This window comes from Xyrauchen texanus, chromosome 13 (assembly GCF_025860055.1).
Source record: "Xyrauchen texanus isolate HMW12.3.18 chromosome 13, RBS_HiC_50CHRs, whole genome shotgun sequence".
NCBI lineage: Eukaryota > Metazoa > Chordata > Actinopteri > Cypriniformes > Catostomidae > Xyrauchen > Xyrauchen texanus.
Genome location: NC_068288.1, coordinates 8,734,472 through 8,758,903, shown reverse-complemented (window position 1 = coordinate 8,758,903; position 24,432 = coordinate 8,734,472). Strand labels below are relative to the sequence as shown.

The following is a 24,432-nucleotide window of genomic DNA, read 5'->3' as shown; positions in this document are numbered from 1 at the left end:
CAAAACTTCACCCCCAAAAGCAATCCATAAATAATCTTCCACACAGAGTATGATCCCCTGATAACACAGTGACAGAATTCTTGCTATTTAACACTGTGATAAGCTTTTTTAGTAAAGCGGTTTTTAACATGCAGTCAGGTTGATTGGAACTCAATTTCCGAGCAGGTTTCTTCTAGACCTCCCTTTTGATGCTTCTGACCTAAAATAACAAGTTAGGAGTAAAATATATATAACCCTCCCTTCTTGGGCAGGCTTCCAGGGCAGTGATACCCTAGCTTAGGTTGCATCCCCTTTTTTTGCCATTGGACAGTTTTACCCGTCATTGGGTCATCACCTCTTGCCACTGGTCTCGATACCGCTCAGGCCTATTGGCCAATCCTTTATAATTTGGTATCAATCAACAGATATTTTCTTTTGTTTCAGGTAGTATCACCTGAGAACCGTCACAAAAAATAGAACCATCTAAAACTGCTTAAATAAGGAGACAATTCAAAACATTGTAAAATACACAAAGCATCATTCAAAATTCAACAGTCTATTACAATTGTCCAGATTAAAAGTAAAAGTAAGAATGCTAAAATTAAACTCATTTACAGATCATTAATTTCCCATCAGGTTTCATTTCTGCTATTTTAGCAATGTCACAGAAGACCATGTATCATGTGTTATGGAATGATCCAACCCTCCGGCTCGTCATCGTCGCCCCGTCTCTTAGGGCCACCCTTCAGCCAGGCTCACGACGGCATTCAAACAATATTGTTTAAAAAGCATCCCAGGGGTATGCTTCATGAAGTTTGTTAAAAGAATGCACACACTGTAGTGAGTAATCAAGGCAAATAAGGCAGCTTTGTAGAAGATAAAATAGTGTTGTCACTACATAATTCCCATACTTACTGTGTTATTTCATATATTTGATTACTAATTTTCTAAAAATGTGGGAAAATAATAATAAAGAATGTGTAGGTTTGTCAAAACTGTTGGTAGTGTAATATTTTTTTTTATATATAAAAATTGAATTGATCCTTAAAACCATAAATATTAGGCCCATTTCCTTTACATTCACAATGTAAAGAATTATTGCCTTTTATTAAAATTAAAAAGCAATTCGATTCCATAACAACATTCCATCAAAATGAAATGAGTAATCTTTAACAAAATTTAATTAATAAAACTTAAATGTCTTAGTTTTATTAATTTAATTTGACTTCAGATTACTCAGTTCAGTTTAATATAATTTTGTGAAATGCGCAAATCTTACAAATAGACTACAACGTTTTTTTAGTGAATTTGTTTTATTGGTTTACTATAAACATGTAATTACAACTCATTTTATAGAGGCCTATTGCTAGGTTTTGAAAGATGTTTTAAATATATATTTCGAATGTTAAATTGAAAGGGACATTCAGTAATTTTATCCTCATTAATAGTTTTACTCTTAAAGAAATTAATTGTCATTTTGAAACATACAGTATGTATAAAATCATGATCACTCAGATGGGATGAAGACTTAAGTGGTATTAGTAACCTTATAAAAGCTGTTTCAGTCTACATGGAGAGGGTCTCCCTCATGGGGGCTATCATGTTGATATCACATGACCATCAGAATACTACTTGCTTAAAGGTACGTACACACTGCCAGCGACATCGCGCGCGACAGCGACTCAATACCATTCATTTTCAATGCGAGCACAGCGACTTCCGGCGATACGAGCTGTCGCGACCGTTGGCGCTAGATGTGGGCGTGTCCAGCGACGCGACAAAGTTGAGAAAAGTTCAACTTTGGAGCGACTAACGGAAGCGACAGCCAATAGGAGAGACGACGGGAGAGCTCACGTGATCCTTCTCTCTTTCTCTCAGCTCCTGCAGTAACGGAAAGATGGATGAAAGGCTAATTCTTGCTGTTAGAAATGTTCCAGTGCTCTATGATATGTCTCTTCCCACGTACAAGGACATTTTAAAGAAAAATACTGCGTGGAAAGGTGTATCTGAGATCGCGGGGATTTTATGGACCCATGCAGACCGACATTTGCATTTTCGCCGCAGATAAACAGCCGCTCTGGCAAACAGCACGCCTTGTTTCTCATTCATCTTTGATATAAAGCATTTTATGTACTGATTCCATTTATATTTAGTCTTTTCCCTCCAAAATGTTTGTTTTTAGTGGCAAGAAAAGAGATTCGCTGTCAACAGCAATGGAATGACGTCCGTGAATGTCATTTATAAACGTTACTAGGCAACCAGTAGTGGGAACACCCACTAGCGACTTCACCGCCAGCCACTGGCGACCTGCAGCGATAAAGTCGCTGGCAGTGTGTACGTAGCTTTAATCTTTGTAACCGCCCTGCTTGGACACTCATGGGTTAATCATGACTGACTGTGAATAGCGAATTTCTACAACTGCATGTGTAACTGAAAGCTATTGTGTTTGAATGTGTCCAAGTACAAGACGACATACTACATTGACACAGGAGGTTTTAGTAGTGTTTTGCTCATTCCAACCCAATCTCACAATCTCAGAATGACGAGCGCCCACTAGTTGTGAAGTTCTCCAATAGCAGCTGCAGGCCATAGGGAGAGACTTCTGGGATGCTGGCGGGAATGTGAGGCGGGGATTCCAGTGACCCAGGTATTGGTCCAGTGTCCGAGGGTGGTGAAACCCCGCCGTTATCTCTTCACTATAATAACACATCAGCTTTAACTGGCGTCTTGCCTTGAGGGACTTACATTTTGCGTGCGAGTATTTATTGCCTTCCGTAACGCTGCAAGCAGAATCTCTTGACGGAAGTGCATCTGTTTTTATCATTTCTGTGTCTTTTACTAGTGCTGCTTGTGCTATAACGTGAGGCACAATGGGAATTCGGACTGGCATCGCTTTGATTTTGCTTGTCGCATTTGCATTTGTGGCAGCCGAGGACGATGAAAGCAAGGAAAGTGTGATCGAACAGCTGGTTGTGGAGACATTGGTAAGTTTAGTCAAGTTTTTTAATGAATGACACGAGTGACTATTACAGTCCACGAACAGTAGATGCAAACTGCACATTGTGGATATTTACAGCGTTGTATCTTATTTGATACAATCAATGTTCTGCGCATTTCATGTCCTTTGCATTACGATGCTTGTTCTGTATTAATATAATTATTTCTGATTAATATATCGTTTGACCATTTTTATAGGTGATGCCGGAGACATGCACGATTACATCAACGATGGGAGACACGCTTCAAATCCACTACACGGTAAAAATAAATAAATACATAATTAAAATGCGCCGTAAAAGTATTTTCTCTCTCTCGTTATGTTGTAAAACGAGACACCCCAATGAAATTTAATGTGTTAAAGTAAAAATGATGTAATTACATCGTGTGAAAAATCGTCTCATGGGGCTTTATTTACGCATGAAATATGTCTCAGTGATGTGGAAGACTCAAGCTGACAGCTGGACTCGCGAGACATGACAAAAATAGATTTGTGCGCTACACATTTGGTGTAAAAGAGGCCGACGCCGTTTTAAGGGAGATCTTCATTTAAACTACAGTTAAAACGGATGTGTCATTGAGGCACTTCTTTGTTTCGAAAGGCTATTTTAACGGCGCTTTTTTAAGGGAAACTACATGTGCTGCTGGAGAAGGCGGAGCAACACGTCATCAGTTGAGTCATTCGCGACTCGCGAGCAGCAACAGAGTACTCCACATCAGGAAAACTTTCTATATATATATATTTTAAATCTTCACTACACTGAAAGTGGTAACAGATATACTCTGCCTGATTTAAAAGAATAGTTGTCCCAAAAATTAAAATTAATTTACTCACATGAAGGTAACATCCCAGATGTGTATGACTTTCTTTATTTTGCAGAACATAAAGGAAGATTTTTTTTAAAAGAATAATTCAGCTCTGTTGGTCCTCACAATGCAAGTGAATGGTGGCCAGAACTATGTAGGCCCATATATCACATAAAGGCATTTTGAAAGTAATCCATAGGACTCCTGTGGTTTAATCCATGTCTTCTGAAGCAATCCAATCAGTTTTGGGTGAGAACAAACCGAAATGTAATTCCTTTTTCACTATAAATCTTGACATAAGAAGTGTTCTTGGCTATCGTGATTTCAAGCTCAATTACACTTCATATAGTGCCATCTAGTGCCCTGCGTATGCATCAAGCACTAGGAAGTTTAATCAAGGTTGAAATCATGACCGAGCCTAGAAACTGCAATGGCAAGATGTATAGTGAAAAATGGGTCATGTTTTGGTTTGTTCTCACCAAAAAAACTTTGAAATTAGGTTACACCAACGAAAGGGATTTGTAAGGTTTAAATCAAGTAGAAATAGATCCTTGGAGTAACAATTGCAGTTTACTTACTACTGTCATTGTTTTGACCGTTCACTACTGTCTGAGTTTATTTACTCATTTTACATACACATTACACACATTTTAGATTTTTCACACAATTTAAATATACATACACATTTTTGCATCTGCTTAAACAATGTCTGCTTATGCATTTTGATTTGAAATTCCCACCTAATTTATTTCTCCTCTCTGTTGTGTGCTGTACAGGGTCGATTAATGGACGGGAAAGTGATTGACACCTCTCTGTCTCGTGAGCCTATGGCCGTAGAGTTGGGGAAGAGGTCTGTCATCACAGGTACTAAAATTGAACCAGAAATAACATAACAGCTTTAGGTTTATTTACCACTAATGTATCTGGCCCCAATATGCACCCTATCCTATATTACTAGGAACAGCACACACAGAAATGAGAATTCTGTCATTATTTAATCACCCTCATGTTTTCCAAACCCATATGGCCCATATTTAAAAAGTTGAAGATGAGAAATAGATAATTATTTATGTCCTTTTTTTACTATAAATCTCCACTTTCACATTCTTCTTCATTTGTTTTTGTTGATTCACATTCTTCATGACTATCGCCTCCTACTGGGCTGGGAGGAGAACTGATTGAAAACAAGGACTTAAACATTGATCTGTTTCTCACCCACACTTATCATATCACTTCTGAAGACATGGATTAATCCAATGGAGTAGTGTGAATTACTTTTATGCTGCCTTTATGTGCTTTTTGAAGCTTCAAAGTTCTGGTCACCATTCACTTCCATTGCATGGACCAACAGAGCTGAGATATTCTTCTAAAAATCTTCTTTTGTCTTAAGCAGAAGAGAGAAAGTTGGGGATGACATGAGGGTTAGTGAATGATGAGAATTTTAATTTTTTGGTAAATAATAGTAATTTAAGGCATTACTCACCTTAAATGGATTATTCACCAAAAAATTAAAATTCTTAAATAATTATACAAAATTATTGTCTGCCTACGGAATACTTTTAATATGATACACGAGTTGCGTGGACTGCTTTTATGACACTTTTGTATTTGGCCCATGATTTCAGATGTTTTGCTTGTAATAACCTTGTAATAAACTGAAATAATTCACTATTCCAATAATTAAATAAAACATATATTTAAATTGTTTATTTTATTTATTTGGCAGGCCTAGAGCAAGCCCTGGTTGGAGTATGTCAAGGGTAAGTCGAAGTGAATGCCTGTCCTTTCAGAATGCACAACTGCGGCAATGCATGTGGGCAGAGATGGTGAACGTTATAAGCACATATACTGAAAAATACTGTATGTCCAATACCACTTACAGATAAGGTATTTTAGGGAGATGTCTGAATCACTCACTTGAAAGGCCTATTTTTCAATCTCTTAGTCTTCTCTATCTATGTGTTTTGCTCAGACAAAAAATCAAGGTCACAATTCCGGCTCATCTAGGATATGGAAAGAGAGGATACCCTCCAACCATCCCAGGTACCATAGCAACACACTTGAAGTGACTCTAAAGCTCAGTGAAAACACTTGGTGCTGCTAGGTGAAAACACTCTAAAGAGTTCAATGTGTCACAGTAGTAATGTTCTGCATATACCAAAGATGTCCATAAACTAATTCATCATCATCAGAAGTAGTAACATTGACAAGTTTTTACAGTATGTTACAGCTGCTGATTGATCATGACTATTTTGTTGATGATGAATGACTGTAGTTATGGCTGAGTTATGATAAGCATGGTGGAGTTATGTGTAACAGTCATGTTTTATGTTATAATTAATCTTCAATCTCTTTGTCTCCATAGGAGACAGTGCACTTGAGTTTGAGGTGGAGGTGATCTCTCTGTCCCAGCAAACCACCTGGCAGAAGTTAGTTAATGATGTCCTTCCCCTGGTTTGTTTGGCACTGGTTCCCACTCTACTGGGCTTAGTAGGTCTCTACCTCTACAACAAAGCAAATGCACAACCTCAAGGAAAGAAGTGCAAAGACAAGAAAAACAAAAAGAAATGAGAACAAAGCCAAAAATAATAAACTATTTTAATTTAAAAAAGACAAAAACTCCATCTTTGTTTGGCATTGGGTCTGTTTTCCTTTTTTTGCGTAATTTTAAAGATATTTTGGACACTGAAGTCACCTACCAATCTGTGGCAATTAAAAAAAAAGAAAGACTGCATTTAAGCTGAATCCTGCATATGCATGTGAACATTAGCAGCATTAAAGAAATGGTTCACCCGAAAATGAAAATTCTCTCATGTACTCACCCTCATGCCATACCAGATGTGTATGAATTTCTTTATTCTGAAGAACACAAATTAAGATTTTTTGAAGAATTTAGGTTCATTCAATATAAGTGAATGGTGGCCAGAACTTTGAAGCTCCAAAAAGCACATAAAGGCAGCATAAATGTAATCCATAAGACTCCAGTGGCTAAATCCATGTGTTCAGAAGTGACATGAAAGTTGAGGTTGAGAAACAGATCAATTTTTAAGTCCTTTTTAATTATAAATCTACACTCTCGTTTCCACATTCTTCTTTTTTTTTATGGCAGTTTGTGCATATTTCCACCTAATGGTGGTCAAAGGTGGAGATTTAAAGTAAAAAAAAAAAATGACTCATATTGATCTGTTTCTCACCCACACCTATCATATTACTTCAGAAGGTATGGATTAAACCTATGAAGTCTTATGGATTACTTTTATGCTGCCTTTGTGTGCTTTTTTGATCTTCAAAGTTCTGGCCACTATTCATTTGCATTGTATGGACCTACAGAGCTGAGCTTTTATTAAAAAAAAAAAAAAAAAAAATCTTCATTTATATTCTGCAGAAGAGAGAGAAGCATACATATGGGTGAGGTGTGAGGGGGAGTGAAAAAAGAGAGAATTGAAATTTTTCCTTTAAGCCCTGAAATACAGCTCAACATCATTGTATTTTGATGTTTTCAACTGTTGATTATGTCATCTTAGGAATTATGCTTAAAATTGCTTTTATATTTGTGTCTCAAAATTACACCAGCTGTCCTTTTGATCCTAAGGTACATTTGAATAATTCTCTGAGATTGCAGATGCCTGAAGTGATTAGTAGTGATAATAATCAGCAATACAATGCGTCTAGCAATACAATGTGTCTTGCATGTGAAATGTTTTACAACTTGCTGAAATTCAATCAAGACACTAATACAGCTGTGCACTCATGTTAGTAAATCTGATTTTCCCTGCTCAGAATAGAATGTAGGCCTATACCGTTCTCAAGGTGAAAAGTCCAGGTTTTGTAGAAGGCAGAGGAGGAGAAGTGTCAAAGCTTTTTAAGACTCAGTACTGTAGAACTTTAGGTTTTATTGTCTTCAACTGTTTGGAAAGTTCAAAGGATATTGTTTATGTAAGGTTGACATGTGAGCAATGTGAGGTAGTAATTGCATGTGTTAGAAATTGGGTGAATCTCACCTGTATACACGTATATTACATGAGCATGCTTCATAAATGTTGGCTTTATTTTATTGTCCTGATTTGGCTCCTTTGCACTAAATGACATACAATAGTGTCTAGGCAACATGCATCAATTTCTGTGAATTTTAGTATTCATTCAGAGCTCATTAGTTAACAATAAGACGTATTGTCTATAGATTTCCGACTCATCCAAGTTGCATCATTAGATTATGAGTTGTTAAGAAATGGGCACAGTTGTAACTAAACAGACTGTTTATTAGCCACCAGGTGAAAATCTATTAGAAAAGATAACATATCGCTCTCCTCAACAAGCTGCATGACTTGAGGTATCATTCATGGTCGTTGCTTCCACAGAATCAATATCACTTCTGATTTTCAAGGCATAGAATGCAAACTGTATTTGTTGTTTGTTGATTGAGGTAACTACACCGATGTTAATTTTCACATCAACCATCAGAATGGGGAAAAATGTGATCTCAGTGATTTGGACTGTGGCATGATTAAAACATTTTAATTGTCAGAGCCTTTTGCGTGCTTTTATACAACTTAAATTGAAGCCTTTGCTGCGCAACATTTGCAGCTTCTTGGACCACAAAGCGTTTTTGCTCACGTCTCTCGGTAGCCATAGAGACCTGAAGAGGAGGAAACGACACCACCAGAAGATTTTGTTGCCGAACACTGTCATCAGAAACCCAAATTTCATCCAGGTACTGCTACAGATAGATCCTCAGTTACTCGTTCTCCCGGGCTAAAAATTACTTATCACACATCAGACACAAAAGTTCCAGCTGAACCTTGTTGTAACACTGTCAGATGTTCCCCAGATGTAAACAGTCGTGCATTAGCTGGGAGCCGAGGAGGAAGACAAAGGGCTCAAACTCAAAAGTCAAGGCAAATGATACATTGTATTGAACAGAAGATATTCTGATTGAGTAGTTCTTAACAAATAGCCTGTGCGAACGTTTTGATGATACAAGCTGGAAAGGAAAGTCTCCAGTTTACGGCATATCTCAGCAAGACACATGAACTTTTAGAAGATATTTCTGTTCTTCTTTGGTATGGATGCAAAAAAAAAAGTCAGTTTGAAGAAATGAATTCTCCTAGTCACAACTTTGTTGAAATTTAATTTACTAATTACATAAAGTTTTATCTTAATCATTTTGCGTTCTGATGTGGTTTTTGCAAGTATCGTAAAAAAAAATATTGTTTTTCTAGCGACACATCCACTGACGATTGGCCATGCGCATGCGCAGAACACCGAACCTTTCTATAACTTAAGTTTCCATGTTATGATTTCGACCAAATCGGCTGGCGATACATGTCGATGAATCTACCTCATTCCGACATTGAATATTTGTTATATTTTTGACATAAAAAACGTTCTGATGTACCGACAAAATAGTGAATACGAGGCTGAATCCAGCTCCTTATTCGCAGCTCCTTATTCACCGAAATAACTGTTCCACCTTAAAAATGGTGGGCGGCAATAGGGCCTCCAACTTATTTTCATTAGCTGTATTTTTTTAAACGTACAGTTGCACTGAAAATCTGAAGCTGCGGTCGGCAGGTATTTGAATAGACTGTTGACACATGAATCTTCTAGAGTGGTATGTGTGATAACAGTATGTAATTCCGACCATCCGTGCTATTCTTTAAATTAAAAGCACATAACTGTTAATCAGAGGGTCGCTGGTTCGATCCCCACAGCCACCACCATTGTGTCCTTGAGCAAGGCACTTAACTCCAGGTTGCTCCGGGGAGATTGTCCCTGTAATAAGTGCACTGTAAGTCGCTTTGGATAAAAGCGTCTGCCAAATGCATAAATGTAAATGTACATTTCTGTCAGGAAGACTCGCAGACTTGAGTGAAATTGAAGATGATATTTATTTGATGAATATAAAACAGAAAAGTAATGTCTCTCTTTGGCGTAGGCCCTGTCTGGCGGTCCGAAGTTGTAGTACTCGGAACCATCATATCCTGCCGGAGATAGGAGGCAGGGGTGAGGAGACTACCCCCAAAAGAGATACTGGTAGGAGCCAGGTCTTGTGTTCATTCTTTACAATAGGGAAAGCTGCAGGGTTTTTTTTCCTCCCTTCTACTTGAGTTTGATTTTGTCCTTGTGCGTTTTCTCTTTTTCTCCTTGAGGTTGATTTTGTCCTTGTGCGTCAAGGGCCCCTGGTTGTGTAGAATCTTTACCAAAGACAAACAACGTGGTATGCGGCCCTACGTTAGGCCGGCGTTGCTGTGCTGTGTCTCTGTTGAAAGATAAACAACATTTGATTATGAAAACCCTCCGACGAGGGAAAAGTTGTTTGAGGTATCTTTGCCAAAAGGTGAACAACATGCATAAAGCCATAGGATTATGGCGACGTTGCGTGCAATCCCTTCGTTGAAAGAAAGCAACATTTGATATGAAAACCCTCCGACGAGGGAAAAGTTGTTTGATGGTTATCTTTGCCGAAAGGTGAACAACGTGCGTAGAGCCATACGATAATGGCGATGTTCCGTGCAATACCCTTCGTAGAAAGATATTCCATGAGGCTAAAGCCCTCGAGCGAGGGTGGCCGTTGTTTAATGGTCATCTTTGCCAAGGTGAACAGCATGCATAAAGCCATACGATAATGGCGATGTTGTCGCGCAATACCTTGTTGAAAGATATCCCGTTATAGGCACAGGTTTTATCCAGTGATTGACAGACCTACTTACCTGCTACTAAAATGTAACTACCCTGACCATGCGCATTAAAAGGGAACGGCTCATATCGAAATGCTTTGATACTTAAAAGTAATGTAGTTGGGCTCTGTTAGACTCCGAGCTTTGCAATTTGGAACATGGATAAAGCCCCAAGTGCTTGAAGATCCCCATAAATTGAAACGTGGTCTGAACAACGATGAGTGAATGATTTATGAAGACATGCCATACGAATTTCTACACTTTGATGATGCATGAATGATAATAAAACGTAAATATGCCATGAGGTAGGAATTACTCGCTGTATGACCTGATCATTATGCGATATGCCTTACGCTGGCAATTAAATAATCTGATGAATAAGGGGATGCGGTGCGGAGCCTACCGCTAGGAGTCAGAGGCACGCCACAACAGTCGTGCTTGCGTTGAGAATGTGGAAGTACCTTTGAGAAAGAAAACGCGTTTTATGGATCGGCATTAATGCACCCTTGGAGGCGTTCGGGGAACGTCGCTTGAAATGTTGTACTGAACGAAATAAGTTATTTATTTCACCAAGGACCTTTTCACAAGGCTTTGGTGAAGGCTATATTAACCTGTTGATATGCATTTGTTTGCACTCGGGAGTGACGTCACTCTGCTTACATATAACTTATAATTTACCGTCTATGTAATTAATGTTAACAAATTATACATCTTTCCAAAGGTCTAAGGGTTCAACATTGATATCCGATCTCTGTTGCACGATAGCAATCCTCCAGAAACAGCAATTTGTTTATTTGTGCCAGGAGTACGAATGAAAACATGCAATATCAAAACGGGACTTCATACCTTTATTATGAAATCGCGATCGCCAGATGAATCCAATTCGCCACACTTGGGTCAATTGACCATGACAAGGGTTCATTCTATGCACTTTTGTCAATAAAAATGATAAATCTGAGAAATATTGATATATTCTCCATTGTTTACATGAGATCTCGCCTGGAAGAATTACCCTTCGTCGTCGTTCTTCAACAAACTATGTAATCTGAGCAGCATTCATGTTGTAAACCTGTATATTATCTTATATATTAGAGTCTTATAAACAAAACGAGCCCATCTCCAAAGTCTATTTTTAAGAACGCGGCGTAGTTTCATTCATATAGCCAAGCAGTGCAGTCAGAGTTTGCGTTGACATTGAGAGGCGGAGCCTTAATTTTACTCTGTACGCTTCCAGTGATTTTACAGAGAAAAAATCTAATTTTTGTTAGATCATCTTCAAATTTGAAACATAACTTCTTTAGACTTGTGGCTCTGAGAACATTGTATTTCTGGGTTGTCTTGGCACTTTTCTTTTTTTTATATATATATATAAAAACATGTTCAGCACAAAATATTTCCATTACTATAAATTTCATAGTTCTCTAACTTTAAAAATTAACAACATATATTAATTCTGGTACTTGGGAAATAAAGCCCAGTTCAGGTATGTCATTTTAATGGTTTGTGCTCAAAAAGGGGGCGCATATCAATGGGTTAAACTGTGATGCCATGCTCCCTCGCAATGCCCACATCATGGGCTCAGTCTTTCCTAGTGAGTAGGGCATAGGGGTGATAAATTGTATTGGAAAGCACCCATGATGTGATTTGGGCAAAGGCAACCAGCAAAATGGGGATATCTTACTGAATGGAGTAATGGGTCCCCATACAATAAGCTTCCCTCCCTCAAGGACATCTACACCAGGCAGTGTGTAAAAAAAGCTCAGAAGATCATCAGAGACTCCAACCACCCGAGCCATGGGCTGCTCGCACTGCTACCATCCAGCAGGCAATATCACAGCATCATGGAATTTATTTACATTTGGAACAAAGCAGAGAACATTTGCTACATATGATCCAATACATATTCTTAGAAAGATTATATTATTTTTGATAATTTAAATACACCCAAATAATCCTCTCAAACTCTTTAATTTCATTCATGAATCCATGCTAAAGAAAGTTGTTTGCCTTCTCTTTCCCCACTCTACAATCACAAAGATTAAACTATTGAACAATCCTGAATGAAAACAAATTTATCTTTGTAAGATTTGTATTGACTGCATAAAGTGTAAATTCATAAAGGCAAAAATCAAGCTTAATGGTATGTTTTAATGGTAATAAATACATGAGATACCTATAACTATATCTCTAAATTCCTTGAGTGTAGGTGTAGCTATTGGGTTTATATTGGGTGTACCCCGCATGTGCAAGCTCATCACTGAAAACTTTTGTTTACCACAATCCCGAGGAAGGGCCCCAACCCTAACAGACTCTGCATACACATACACAAATTGTATGTCATGTTATATTTCATGTTGGGATCCACCATTTGGGGCTATTGCTACTGGGATAAAGGCTGAAGCTGGATGTTGGCAAATGTCCCACTGGCTCGGTGGCTCCATTAGGAGTGTTGACTTACAACACAATGGGCAACAGCCATCACTAACTATTACAGTACTGTATATGTTTAAAAGGTTACAAACTGTAACTGTCAGTAGAACAGTGTGGGTGTTAATATGTGCCACAACAACAGAACAGAACCGAACAACACATGAAAAATACCAACTATTCACAGAAAGTGTACACCACTACACAGTAATGGAGGGGCCAGTGTAACAGCCACTGGCCCTCTCTAGTCCACTCCAAGTGCACCATAGAGCAAATGGGTCATCGTGGGCTGAGAAGCATCTCACAGATAAAAGCAGACGAATGAGAACAAGGAAGATCAAGATGCGGCTGTGCATATATCCTCCACTGACAACCTTCTCTGGAGGCTTTTTCCCTAATTGGGAAAAAACGAATCTTCAGTGCTGCACAACTGCACACGTGGTACACCAAATAGCCACAGTTCTAAAGGATACAATACTGATTGATTAAATACCTGAATCTGCAAGGTTTTGCTGCAAGGATGGAATCGGCTTACTCTATTTTTGCAGGATACACCAGAAATACTGTGTGACTGACAGCATTTATGTACTGAAAATTATAAGGAAATTATTTCCTTTAAATATCTATCTGAATGTAGACAGTCTACATCTTATATATGACATTTTAGATGTCTTTAAATTTAGACATTCTGAAATTGTATACTATCACTCAGGGAGTTTCCTTTAAATATTTATCTGAATTTATAGAAAATACAGCATTTGATATGCCAGTTTAGAGGGCTTTAATTTTGAAATTCAACATCAGACTGCCCTGGCATTGTTTACGTGGTGTACTATCAATCTGTAGTGAAAGTGTTCTTTGTAAACAGGGAGCTTCCTTTAAATATCTATCTGAATGTAGAAGAAACACAGAATGTATATGCCATTTAGAGGGCTTTAATTTTGAAATTCAACATCAGACTGCCCTGACAGTGTGAGTGACACTCTGAGGTGGTTTACTATCACTATGAAGTAAAACTATTCTTTGTTAACAGGGTGTTTCCTTTAAATATCTATCTGAATGTAGAAGAAACACAGCATGCATATGCTATTTGAGAGGGGTTTAATTTTGAAATTCAACAGGAAAATTCTTATTGACAGTCTGTCATTTTGGTGTTTAAAAGTCAGATGGTCTTTGGAAATGTATTCTTTATTATTAATTTATTATTAAGTTTGAAGGCGTTATTTTTTATATTTATAATTTTATTATGTAGTTAGTAATGTATTTTTATGTATTTTATAATTTTTTTATCCATTCATTATTGACAGACTGACTGACTGAATGTGAAATGATGTTCACCGGAAGGTCTTTTTTATTTTGAAATCAGTTCTTACACGCTCTTACTGTAATGCATAGTATATCCGTGTAGGGATGGGCAATATTTCAGATACATGTATTTGAAATATGCATTTGAAATACAAAATACTATTTTGTACTTTGTATTTCAAAGTCTTTGAAAAAAAATCTAATGTAATTTGTATTTAAATACATTTAAGCTTGGTATTTGTGTATTTTCATAAAATACATAAAATACTTTGTGCCTGTAAACCTCTTTGTTAGGCTGCTGATTTCCTGTATCAACTTGTTCAGGCATGCCCCCCAACCCCAACTTTAATGCACTTGAGCTGCAGATGTCAGAGAGAGCGGCTCCATCTAGCATTGGGTTAGCAAATTTTCTGCATTCCTGCAAGTAAATATGGAGTCACGCTGCGTTCCATTCAACTCGGATATGGAATATTCCTACTTGATATCTCAGATCTCTGACCATAAAAGCATTCCAGTGCCAGATGGCCAGAAAATGACATGCATGGAAAAAAAACTGTGTGACGTCAATCATCTGCATCTCTTGCGAAACTGGATGCTGCCTTCAAGTGCACTTTGAAAGCTCGTTCCTCAATGTCATGCATTTGTTGCAAAAACATATCACTCATTCATGTGGGAAACATAATACGGAACAAGCCAAACTTAAACAATTATGCAACGAACAATGGCAAAAGCCATTTTTCTGTTGTACCGGTGAGTAAACATTAGTGAGTAAACCTGCATCACTTATAAACAACATACATTATTTATTAATGCATGGTTTCTAACATATTATAAATTAATTGCTTAAAACAAACAGTGAAGGGCGAGTCATTAGTGAGTCATATATAACGTATATAACTTTGCTTAATTATTGCTTTTCATCATCTTTCATGTCTACATGCCCCTTCCAATGTCCCAACTCGGAAACACTCATCTAGATCTCTTGAGTTTCCTATTCATTAATACGATGAATAGACGTCATTCATTTGCTCGGAAATTGTCATTACCATTTTTCTGATTCCACTTGAAGGGCACGTGTTGAAACGTTTTGCACGAGTTTACAATGTTGGAATTCCTACTTGAAGTGGTGTTCCATTGCAATTTTCCAACTTCCTGAGTTGAATGGAACGCAGCATAAGATAAGGTTAGGAGTTCACTAGCTATCGATAGCTAAGTCGCTAGCTAGCAAGCTAAAATGGAACATCATTCAGATTTGCCTTTAGTTAACTTGAATGAATAAAAGAGCACTGGCAAAGGTAAATAACACTGGACATTAGTGTTAGCAAGTCAGCCTTGCTAGCTAATCGGTTGTTGGTGTTAGCAACTGCGTGTTTATTTACTAACTAATCAAGTGTCTAAATGTTACACCCTCTAGGCATATGTGTTTTGTTTTCTCTCTGTGTGTTTTCTTTAGCAGGAGCCTGCCCCCATTGGTTCCTCCATTTGCATTTGTTCCAGCCAATCACTGCCTGTCTTGTGTGATCAGCCAATCGCATGTGGAGTCCTGAGATCACCTAGGTCTATAAAATCCAAGATGGCTGTTATATGAGAGGACCTGTTTTGTATTGCTTGTGTATTTTATTGACAAGTCTCTCAGTTTGTTTTCTTCTTTCAACTTTGTAAGGTCATTGGAATTTCTGGATATATGTTATATTTTTGAATTGGGAACAGATTAGGGGCCCTGCACATGTTGCAACATGTAGACCTAAACACTGTCTAGTAACACCAGGTATGGAGTGGTTGCCACCAATTGTAAGTTTTTTTTTTAGCTAGAGTAGGCAGATTTATATTGTGTTTTTGTTTTCAGTAAGACTTTTCAGCCTTTTGGGTAGTTGGTTTTTGGTTTTCCTTGTTTCTTTTTGTTGGCAACACTCTCGTTCCCTTTTTCACAATTTTTGTGTTTTCTTTTGTTGGATCATATGTATGTAAATATATTTAATTATTCTCATTAAAGCCTGCTTACGCTTCAAGCCTTGTTGATGGTCTGCTTAAGCTTTCTGTTTATTTGCACAAGGTTGTTCTAGTTGGTTCTGTACTGGTTTATGTTGATGTCCCTCCGATACCCCTAGATTAATAGGGGCGTAACAAAGCATTAATCCTTGCCAGAGAACAAGAAGCATACCCACTGTTTTACACATGATTTATTTAATAGGGTTTGCCACAAGCAATAGCAAGCTGCTGGGTAACCTAGACAGAAATTATTTTAGAAATTACTGCTATTTGGTATTTTGCACTATGTAAGTTTGAAATGATGAACCTGTTTATTTATAAAATTGTCTTTAATTGATTGAAGAGGTAGGTGAAATGAAAACAAAAGTTTCTAAGCAATTGTACAGCATAATTTTCTTTGCATTCAGAATAGGTCCAGATAGATTTCAGCCTAATAGTGATACTTAATTGAATAGACAATTTTAAATTTTTGGATACAAAATTAATATTTTTTCCCAACAAATTATTTGGCATTTTATTTTGATACAAAAACTAAGGTATTTTTATTTAAATAAATGTTCACTGTATACGCGTACCACAAAACAACTTTGGGGGCTATCTTGACCATGTTTTTTCAAGTGGAGGCTTGCCTGAACGCAGTGTTTTAATGAAGCAGGAGAACTAGCCAGCATTTACTGAGAGGCTAAATACACATGTAATTGAATTGTAAATATGAAATGTTATTCATAAGGCTACTAGTATTATTTAGGTTTGTCCTATCTTCTGATGTAGGCCCGCTGGAGTTCCGTGGCTCGTTGACCGTTTCCTAGCAGCCAAACGTGGCTGTACTACCACATCTGTCCAGCAGGTGCAGTCTATTTTACGATATGTGGTTTCCACTAGAAGAACAACAGATGTAGTTGTTATATTAGATCAAATAACGTTTATTTCATAAAATGGTATGAAATATTGCAGCCCTTTTCCCACAAGTGTTATAGGAAATATAATATCAAATATTATTTTTTGGCTGAAACAACCATGGTAGTAAGTCCTTTACAAATAACTACCATTATTGTAAGGAAAACATATCGTACAACTGTATGGCAAGCTGATTTGGCTTTTAATGGTCCCAGAGTTACTCGCAGTAATTGCAATACAAGTAGCCTAATGTTTTGTTTAGATAACTTTTCTAAAACTAAGAATCGAATCACATAATTGATTTTTACAAGTAATAATTAAAATAAAGAGCTCTGTATTTAGATTTATTACTAGTAAGAATTCAATTAGAGCTCTCTTATTAAACTTCTTACCAGTACAATGTTTATTTTAGAGCTTCTTCATCAAATATGTAATGGAAGTCAATGGAAACATATGACAAGCAAATATTCAATTGTAGTAATTGTAAAAATGTTTTACAAATAAAATGTAATTGTAGCGCTCTAATTGGAATTCTTACTAGTACAAATTTGTGAGGGAGCTCTGTAAGTAATTCTTAGCAGTAAAATTCGAGAGCTCTCTAATTGGAATTCTTACTATTAAAATGCAATTATGATGATTAACACTTGGGACAGTAAAAGATAATTTGGCTTTTCACATTATTTACGTAACATGGCTCCTGATATTCCCAAAGACTAGAAACAAAACTTCATTTCACTGTAACCAAACCTTCATATTGTTTGCTGAACTGTAAATCTAGTATCTTTAACATCACCTGAGAAATCTTGTGAACACAATTACAAGACATTGGTGAGGGGCCAGACAGTGGCAGATGGTGAATTTACATTAATCGTGATAAATCATGATAAGTTGTGCGTGGGTACAGATATGTGAACACATTTTTTCTTTTGGATCATTTAGGCAGAATTATCTCTACCATTTTTATTATTTAGTAATGTGTTAGAGGGTCAGGGCCTACTTAACCCAAAAATTTAAAATCTCTCATTTACTCACCTTCATGCCATCTCAGATGTGTATGACTTTCTTTATTCTGCTGAACACAAAGATTTTTAGAAAAATATTTCAGCTCTGTAGGTCCATGCAATGCAAGTGAATGGGTGCAGAAATTTTGAAGCTCCAAAATGCACATAAACAGCATAGAAGTAATCATCACACTCCAGTGTTTAAATCCATATCACCTGAAGCGATATGATAGGTGAGGGTGAGAAACAGTTCAATATTTAAATCCTTTAATACACCACATTTACTTTTACATTCTTCTTTTGTTTTTGGGGTTTTGCATTCTTTGTGCATATTGCCACTGACTGGGCAGGGAGGAACATTTATTCTTACTTAATACTTAAATATGTATCTGTTTCTCACCCACACCTATCATATAACTTCAGAAGACATGGATTTAACCACTGGAGTCTTGTGGATTACTTGTATGCTATGTTTATGTGCAAAAGTTTTGGCACCCATTCCCTTGAATTGTATGGACTTACAGAGCTGAAATATTCTTCTAAAAATCTTTGTGTTCTGCTGAAGAAAGAATTTAAATTTTTGGTTGAACTATAACTTTAGTTTCTCTTAATTGACAGTTATACTGGTTGTCAGCAACAGATGGAGCTGTGGCTGCAAAATGTTCTTGACTGAAAAAGAGCCAAGAGTTTGTGTGAAAGTTTATCTCATGTAAAACAGGGTTGTTGAGTGATATAGTTATCATCCTCAATATACTCCTAAAATGTTCTTTAAGATTGTTAAGGTCGGTATTTTTGGGAGAAAAAAAATCAGTAAGAAACAATGACAGCTCTATGGCTTTTAGTTTGTTTTTGGCCACAGGACACTGTATTTAATGATGACTTCTTTCTAGTTTGTTTTAATGCAAATCAGGTGCCCATTGTCTTTTTATATTACTGTTGTTTTATAGCTGAACAAAAGGCTTTGTTTATATAAATCAATATTATTGGGTTTATAGCTATAAAGAAAAAGATATGAATAACTTATTTATTGCATCACAGAACTGACATTTGTAGATAGCATAATCATTCTGCTGCTAATGATTTGTTATCTTTATACTAATATAAAACACAAGCTGCAGATAAATACTCATGATCTTTGAAACCTGTTCCCAATGTTTAGATGACAGTGTTGAAGCTTATGCTGTGTAAGGTGTTTGAGATCTTATTATCTCAAATTATTTAAAGATTTATGTATTTCAATTTCACAACAAAATTAAATTCAATTGTGTAATCTTTAACAAAAAAGTGAATTTTATTAAAAATTTTCATAAAATTGAATTTTGTAAAACATATTTTAAATATTCAATTTAGCTAAAATGACACAATTCAAGTTGATGTATATTTGTAATGAAATTGAAATCCGTAAAAATACACAAATGTTTTTTGAGTGTGTGTATATTTATTCTGTATATACAGTATATATTGAGAACTTTGTGGTGTAACTCTCAGTTATACATATATATAACCGAGAACATAATTTGTTCTCATTACAACGACAGTTTGTGTTGCTTTATTTGGACCTTTGGAAAAATAACCCAGATTGCACTAATCTTGTTGGAATTCCCTGATACTACCCTAAACCTGCAACCACAGACCATTAATGATATCAAATCTACTTCAGGATCTTCTTGTTCTCCCATTCTTCAGCAAGTGACCTCAGCATGCCAGTTGCTGTGCTGTGATATCTATATGCCAAGGAGGGTGTTCATGGTTAAAGGCCCTTTGCTAAACTTAAAATATTCAGTGGCACCATTTATTGGAGTTAACTGGTGGCTATATATATATATATATATATATATATATATATATATATATATATATATATTATATGAAACATTCTATGGAAAAATGTATAGCTTGTTTGGAGATAAATGTAAAATGTAAATTTAACAATGTGCTTCATTTGTTAACTTCAAAATGAACTGGTTTTATTCTTCTTCTTCTTTCGGCTGCAGATCCGTGATCCGCATATTTGACTTGGCACTACGGGGCAATTAGTGTGTCCAATTCAATTAACCTGCATGTTTTTGGACTTGTGGGGGAAACCGAAGCACCTGGAGAAAATCCACATGAACATGGGGAGAACATGCAAACTCCACACAGAAAGGCCCGGTTCAGGCAGGACTCGAAACTGAGACCTTCTTGCTGTGAGGCAACAGTGCTACACTGAGCCACCTTTAGAATTAACTAGCTTTGTTATATATAATAAAGCTAGTATATATAAACATATTCACATGACATTCACATGTAATCCCTAACTACAAAAGGCCACATGATGACTTAAAGTTCAAGAGTGGCCCTTCCAGTATTGATAAGTAAAACATATGTAGAGACAGTGTCACAAACACAAAACACCATCAGGTTAACACATGTGACACTACAATAATGCAATAAACAATAACTAAACTACATAAAATAAAACACTGAACCCCCCAATGTACATAACAGATTTGGGAAACATATCTATTTCCATAAAATATTAAATGTGATGGGTCACGCATGAAGTGACATCTGGGAACACCCCACTATTGTATTTTACTATCATTTTAACAATAGTTTGCAGTACAAAGTATGTTTTCTCTTTTTAAACATAATATAATTTTTGAAATTTTAAAATTATACTTTTTTTTTATCTAAAAAGCTAAACGTTTTCAACATTTTACCATCAGATTACATGTATTGTCTTGTTAAATATGTGGTGGTGGAGTGGCTAAGCACAGGGCTGTTAATCAGAAGTCGCTGGTTCTAACCCCGCCACCACCATTGTGTCTTGAGCAAGGCACTTAACTCCAGGTGTTCGGGATTGTCCCTAATATTGACTGTAAGTGCTTGGATAAAGCGTCTGCCAAATGCATAAATATAAATATAAATATAAATATAAATATAATGCAATTTTTTTACTGGTAGCATTCTTCTACTGTTAAAATTACTGATATTTTACAGTGTACCCTCTCAACAGATTGTTTCCACATTTTTGCCATTCTGTCACTTTTCTGCTCATCTGTTGCTCTATATCATATTTCAGATGTTCACAGATTTAGTCTGTTGCTTTTCATTAGCTCATACATCACTCTCTGTCTATTGTTTCTGCTGTTCCCAGTTGACCCTCAATATCTCCATCTTGCTAAATGCATCAGATAAAATCTGAACTGTTTTGTGGAGGTTTATACTCGTAAAAATGTTCTTCAATAGTTCTTTTCAGAATTGGGCACTGCAAAGGAGGATCTTCTCATCAAGAACCATACAGAGTTCTTGAGTTGCCAATATGAAGATTAAAATATTTCTTGGTGTTACATTATATGTTCTTCAGATCAGTGTATTGGTTTCTGTCATATGTTATATGTTAGCGTAGGCCTAACTGACAAGAGAATATTTTGTTTACTATCTTACTAGAGTTATATAAGTTTAACCATGGCACTGGGTTACAAAGGCCTTTTTAGTTCTAGTTATATAACCTTTATTTTGAGAGATTAGCTATTTGATTTCCACCATCAGGACTAATGTGAATTGTTTGGTCATCTTCTCAATATTTTATACTTTCAACAGAATATTGTTATATATTATTGGTGTAACCTAATGTATTAAGGTTAATTCAGTGATGTTAAATAATATACAGTATGTTTGACTTAAAATAAAACCAGTTAATTTATTTGTTACCACATGAAGCACATTTTTAGGTTCACTTTTTCCAGTGTAATACACTTATTATGCAAAACTGGATGAAAGGGCCAGTCATAAATCAGCTTGTTTCATGACTTCATGTATTTTACTTCAAAATATTAAAAGCAACCTTTGTACAATTCATATTTTTCATTTTATTTTGTATATTTTTACAAATTCAAAACTTTAAACATGTGCAAATGACTTTATACCACATAAAGAGTTTCGTCAATCATAGGCCGCCGCCTACGCCAGATAAGGTTCATGCATGGCTTTGGTCATTCTTGGTAAAAGCAAATAAGCTGAAGGAACAGCAGCCGCAGAACCCGGCGGCCAGCCCGGATAGTTGTAGTGCAACATGTGGCCCTGGTTACACGGAGACGGATGTGCGTGTGACGCGCCAGCCAGGATCCCCATCCCGGGAAACGCGGAGATTCCAGCGGGATAACCGAGCACAGAATAAGATGGAAATGGTGCATGGGGTAATTCCGACATTTTAGAGGTCACGTCGAGAAATGGATAGGGGTTGGCGGACAGATGGTGACCGAAAAACATTCTGGTAGCCGCTGAAGTTTTCTCCGCGTTCCCCATCATCGAGTCCGCGAGCGCGTCGCCGGGTAACCGCGCACTTTTCAGCTGGTCCATGTCACCCAAATTATACGCCACATTAAAGTGATACGTGTCTTTTTTAACGAGGTTTTTAGGCTTCCGTCGGGGTCTGTATTTGTAATCCGGATGCTCCTTCATGTGAACAGCTCTGAGACGTTTCGCCTCGTCTATAAAAGGTCTTTTTTCAGTGTCCGACAGAAGTTTCCATTCTCCTCCGAGGCGCTTGCTGATCTCAGAGTTGTGCATCTTCGGATTGTCCAGTGCCATCTTCCTCCTCTGCGCTCTCGACCACACCATAAAAGCGTTCATTGGACGCTTCACGTGGTCCATGGGTTTCGCCATTTCTGATTTCTTTTCTCTATGGTCCAAAAACTATCTAAGAATCCAAAGGTTTCTTTGACGCACAGTTCAATACGACTTGAATATGTTTACCTCTGTAACATGGCACCAAAATCTGAGTCTGCGTCCCAAAAAAAAAAAAGTAAAATACAACCAGTCCGATTATGTGTTAACTAAGTGTCTTATTAAAAAGCAGTAAGATATTCTGATAGGTCCTCAAACAAGTCCCGATGGTTGAAGTTGTTATCCATGGACGCACAGTGTGTTTGAAGCAAGCAGGCAGTCTGAATCTCTAAAGTGATTTGAGATTTCACTGAGTGCACAGTGGTTAGTTACATTGTATCACCTGCCCTGCGCAGAGTTTTGAATGAAGTGGGCGTGTCACTTCATACAGAGAATCAATGACATCACTGCATGTCCCGCCGAGCGGCGCTGTGCGGCAGTTTTTGTTCTTACTTTGGTAGGAATTTTTTTATTTACCTAACCATTTATAATAATTTTGTTATCAGGCATTGTTAATTATACAATAGCTAATAATTTTTACATTATAATAATATATAACAGTCAACATAATTAGTTTGTGCCGGTGTTCTCCCTATAGGCAAACTAAGTTACTTAGTGCTACCGATTTGTTATTGTATAATGTAACAAAAAAAAAAAAAAAGATATATATATATCTATATATATATATATACTGTGTATCAATGTTATATATTATTAAAACATTATGTTAACATTATTACTTATTATATAATGTAAAAATTGTATATATTATTCTACAAAAGTTAGTCATTTGAAATAGATAATACAATGGGAGTCCAAATGTCTGAGACCACAGTGGAAATACATTCTATCAAGTCTTTCTTCTCTCCTAATCTGGAGTTTCTAAGGCTTCTGTGTTGACCATTCTGGCTTCCGAGGGAATTCACAGCGGTCATTGTCACATTGTTATCGGGCACTCAAGCATCTGTATGGGAGTATAAGTATGCATGAAACCTTTAATAGGACTTTAATAAAGCCAACTTCAAGTCAATCACACCAAAATACTTCCAACACATCAGATGCAACACACGAGGGGACCGGGTTTTGGACCATCGCTACTCTCCCTTCCATGATGACTACAAATCCACCATTTGGAAATCGGACCACAATTCCATTCTGCATCTACCCGCTTACAGTGCTGGTCGGACCAATTAGATTTTATGCTACAGGACTGTTTTGATCACGTGGATGGGGAGAAGTTCCAGTAGATACGTAACGTGTTTCATCAGGAAGTGCATAGATGATGTAGTGCCGACCAAAACCCTAACCAGAAATCATGGATTAACTGCAATGTTCATGCAGCACTTAATGCATGGACATCCGCTTTTAATTCTGGGAAAGCGGAGGAGCATAAACAAGCCAGTTATGCCCTACGCAAAACTATCAGAGCAGCCAAATTCCAGTACAGGGACAAGATTGAAGGACTGTTCAACACCAACTCTAGAAGCACGTGGCAGGGAATTAATATCATCACAGACTCTCCCGGATGAGCTTAATACATTTTATGCTCGTTTCAAGGGAAACAACACTGCCCTAATGGAGTCCTCGCAGCAGAAGCTACAGAGGTTAGTTCATTCTCCTTCTCTGTAGCAGATGTAACCCAATCCTTCTGACGGGTGAAAATCCGTAAAGTTGCGGGTCCATACGGCATAACAAATAGCCTT

The 24,432-nt window shown here is 36.9% G+C and overlaps 2 protein-coding genes across 2 annotated transcripts; one reads left to right on the top strand and one right to left on the bottom strand.

The window, feature by feature from the left end:
- The first annotated feature begins 1,651 nt into the window (after positions 1-1,651).
- Positions 1,652-6,699, top strand: LOC127654231 (peptidyl-prolyl cis-trans isomerase FKBP11-like). Its single transcript, XM_052141326.1, has 7 exons — positions 1,652-2,626; positions 2,822-2,963; positions 3,175-3,237; positions 4,560-4,647; positions 5,510-5,543; positions 5,756-5,826; positions 6,149-6,699. The coding sequence occupies exons 2-7, from the start codon at positions 2,850-2,852 to the stop codon at positions 6,352-6,354; spliced, it is 576 nt and encodes a 191-aa protein (XP_051997286.1). The 5' UTR covers positions 1,652-2,626; positions 2,822-2,849; the 3' UTR covers positions 6,355-6,699.
- A 15,325-nt stretch (positions 6,700-22,024) lies between these two features.
- Positions 22,025-22,729, bottom strand: LOC127654299 (transcription factor Sox-21-A-like). Its single transcript, XM_052141423.1, has one exon. It carries the CDS (start codon positions 22,727-22,729, stop codon positions 22,025-22,027), a length of 705 nt encoding a protein of 234 aa, XP_051997383.1.
- Between the last annotated feature and the right edge of the window lie 1,703 nt (positions 22,730-24,432).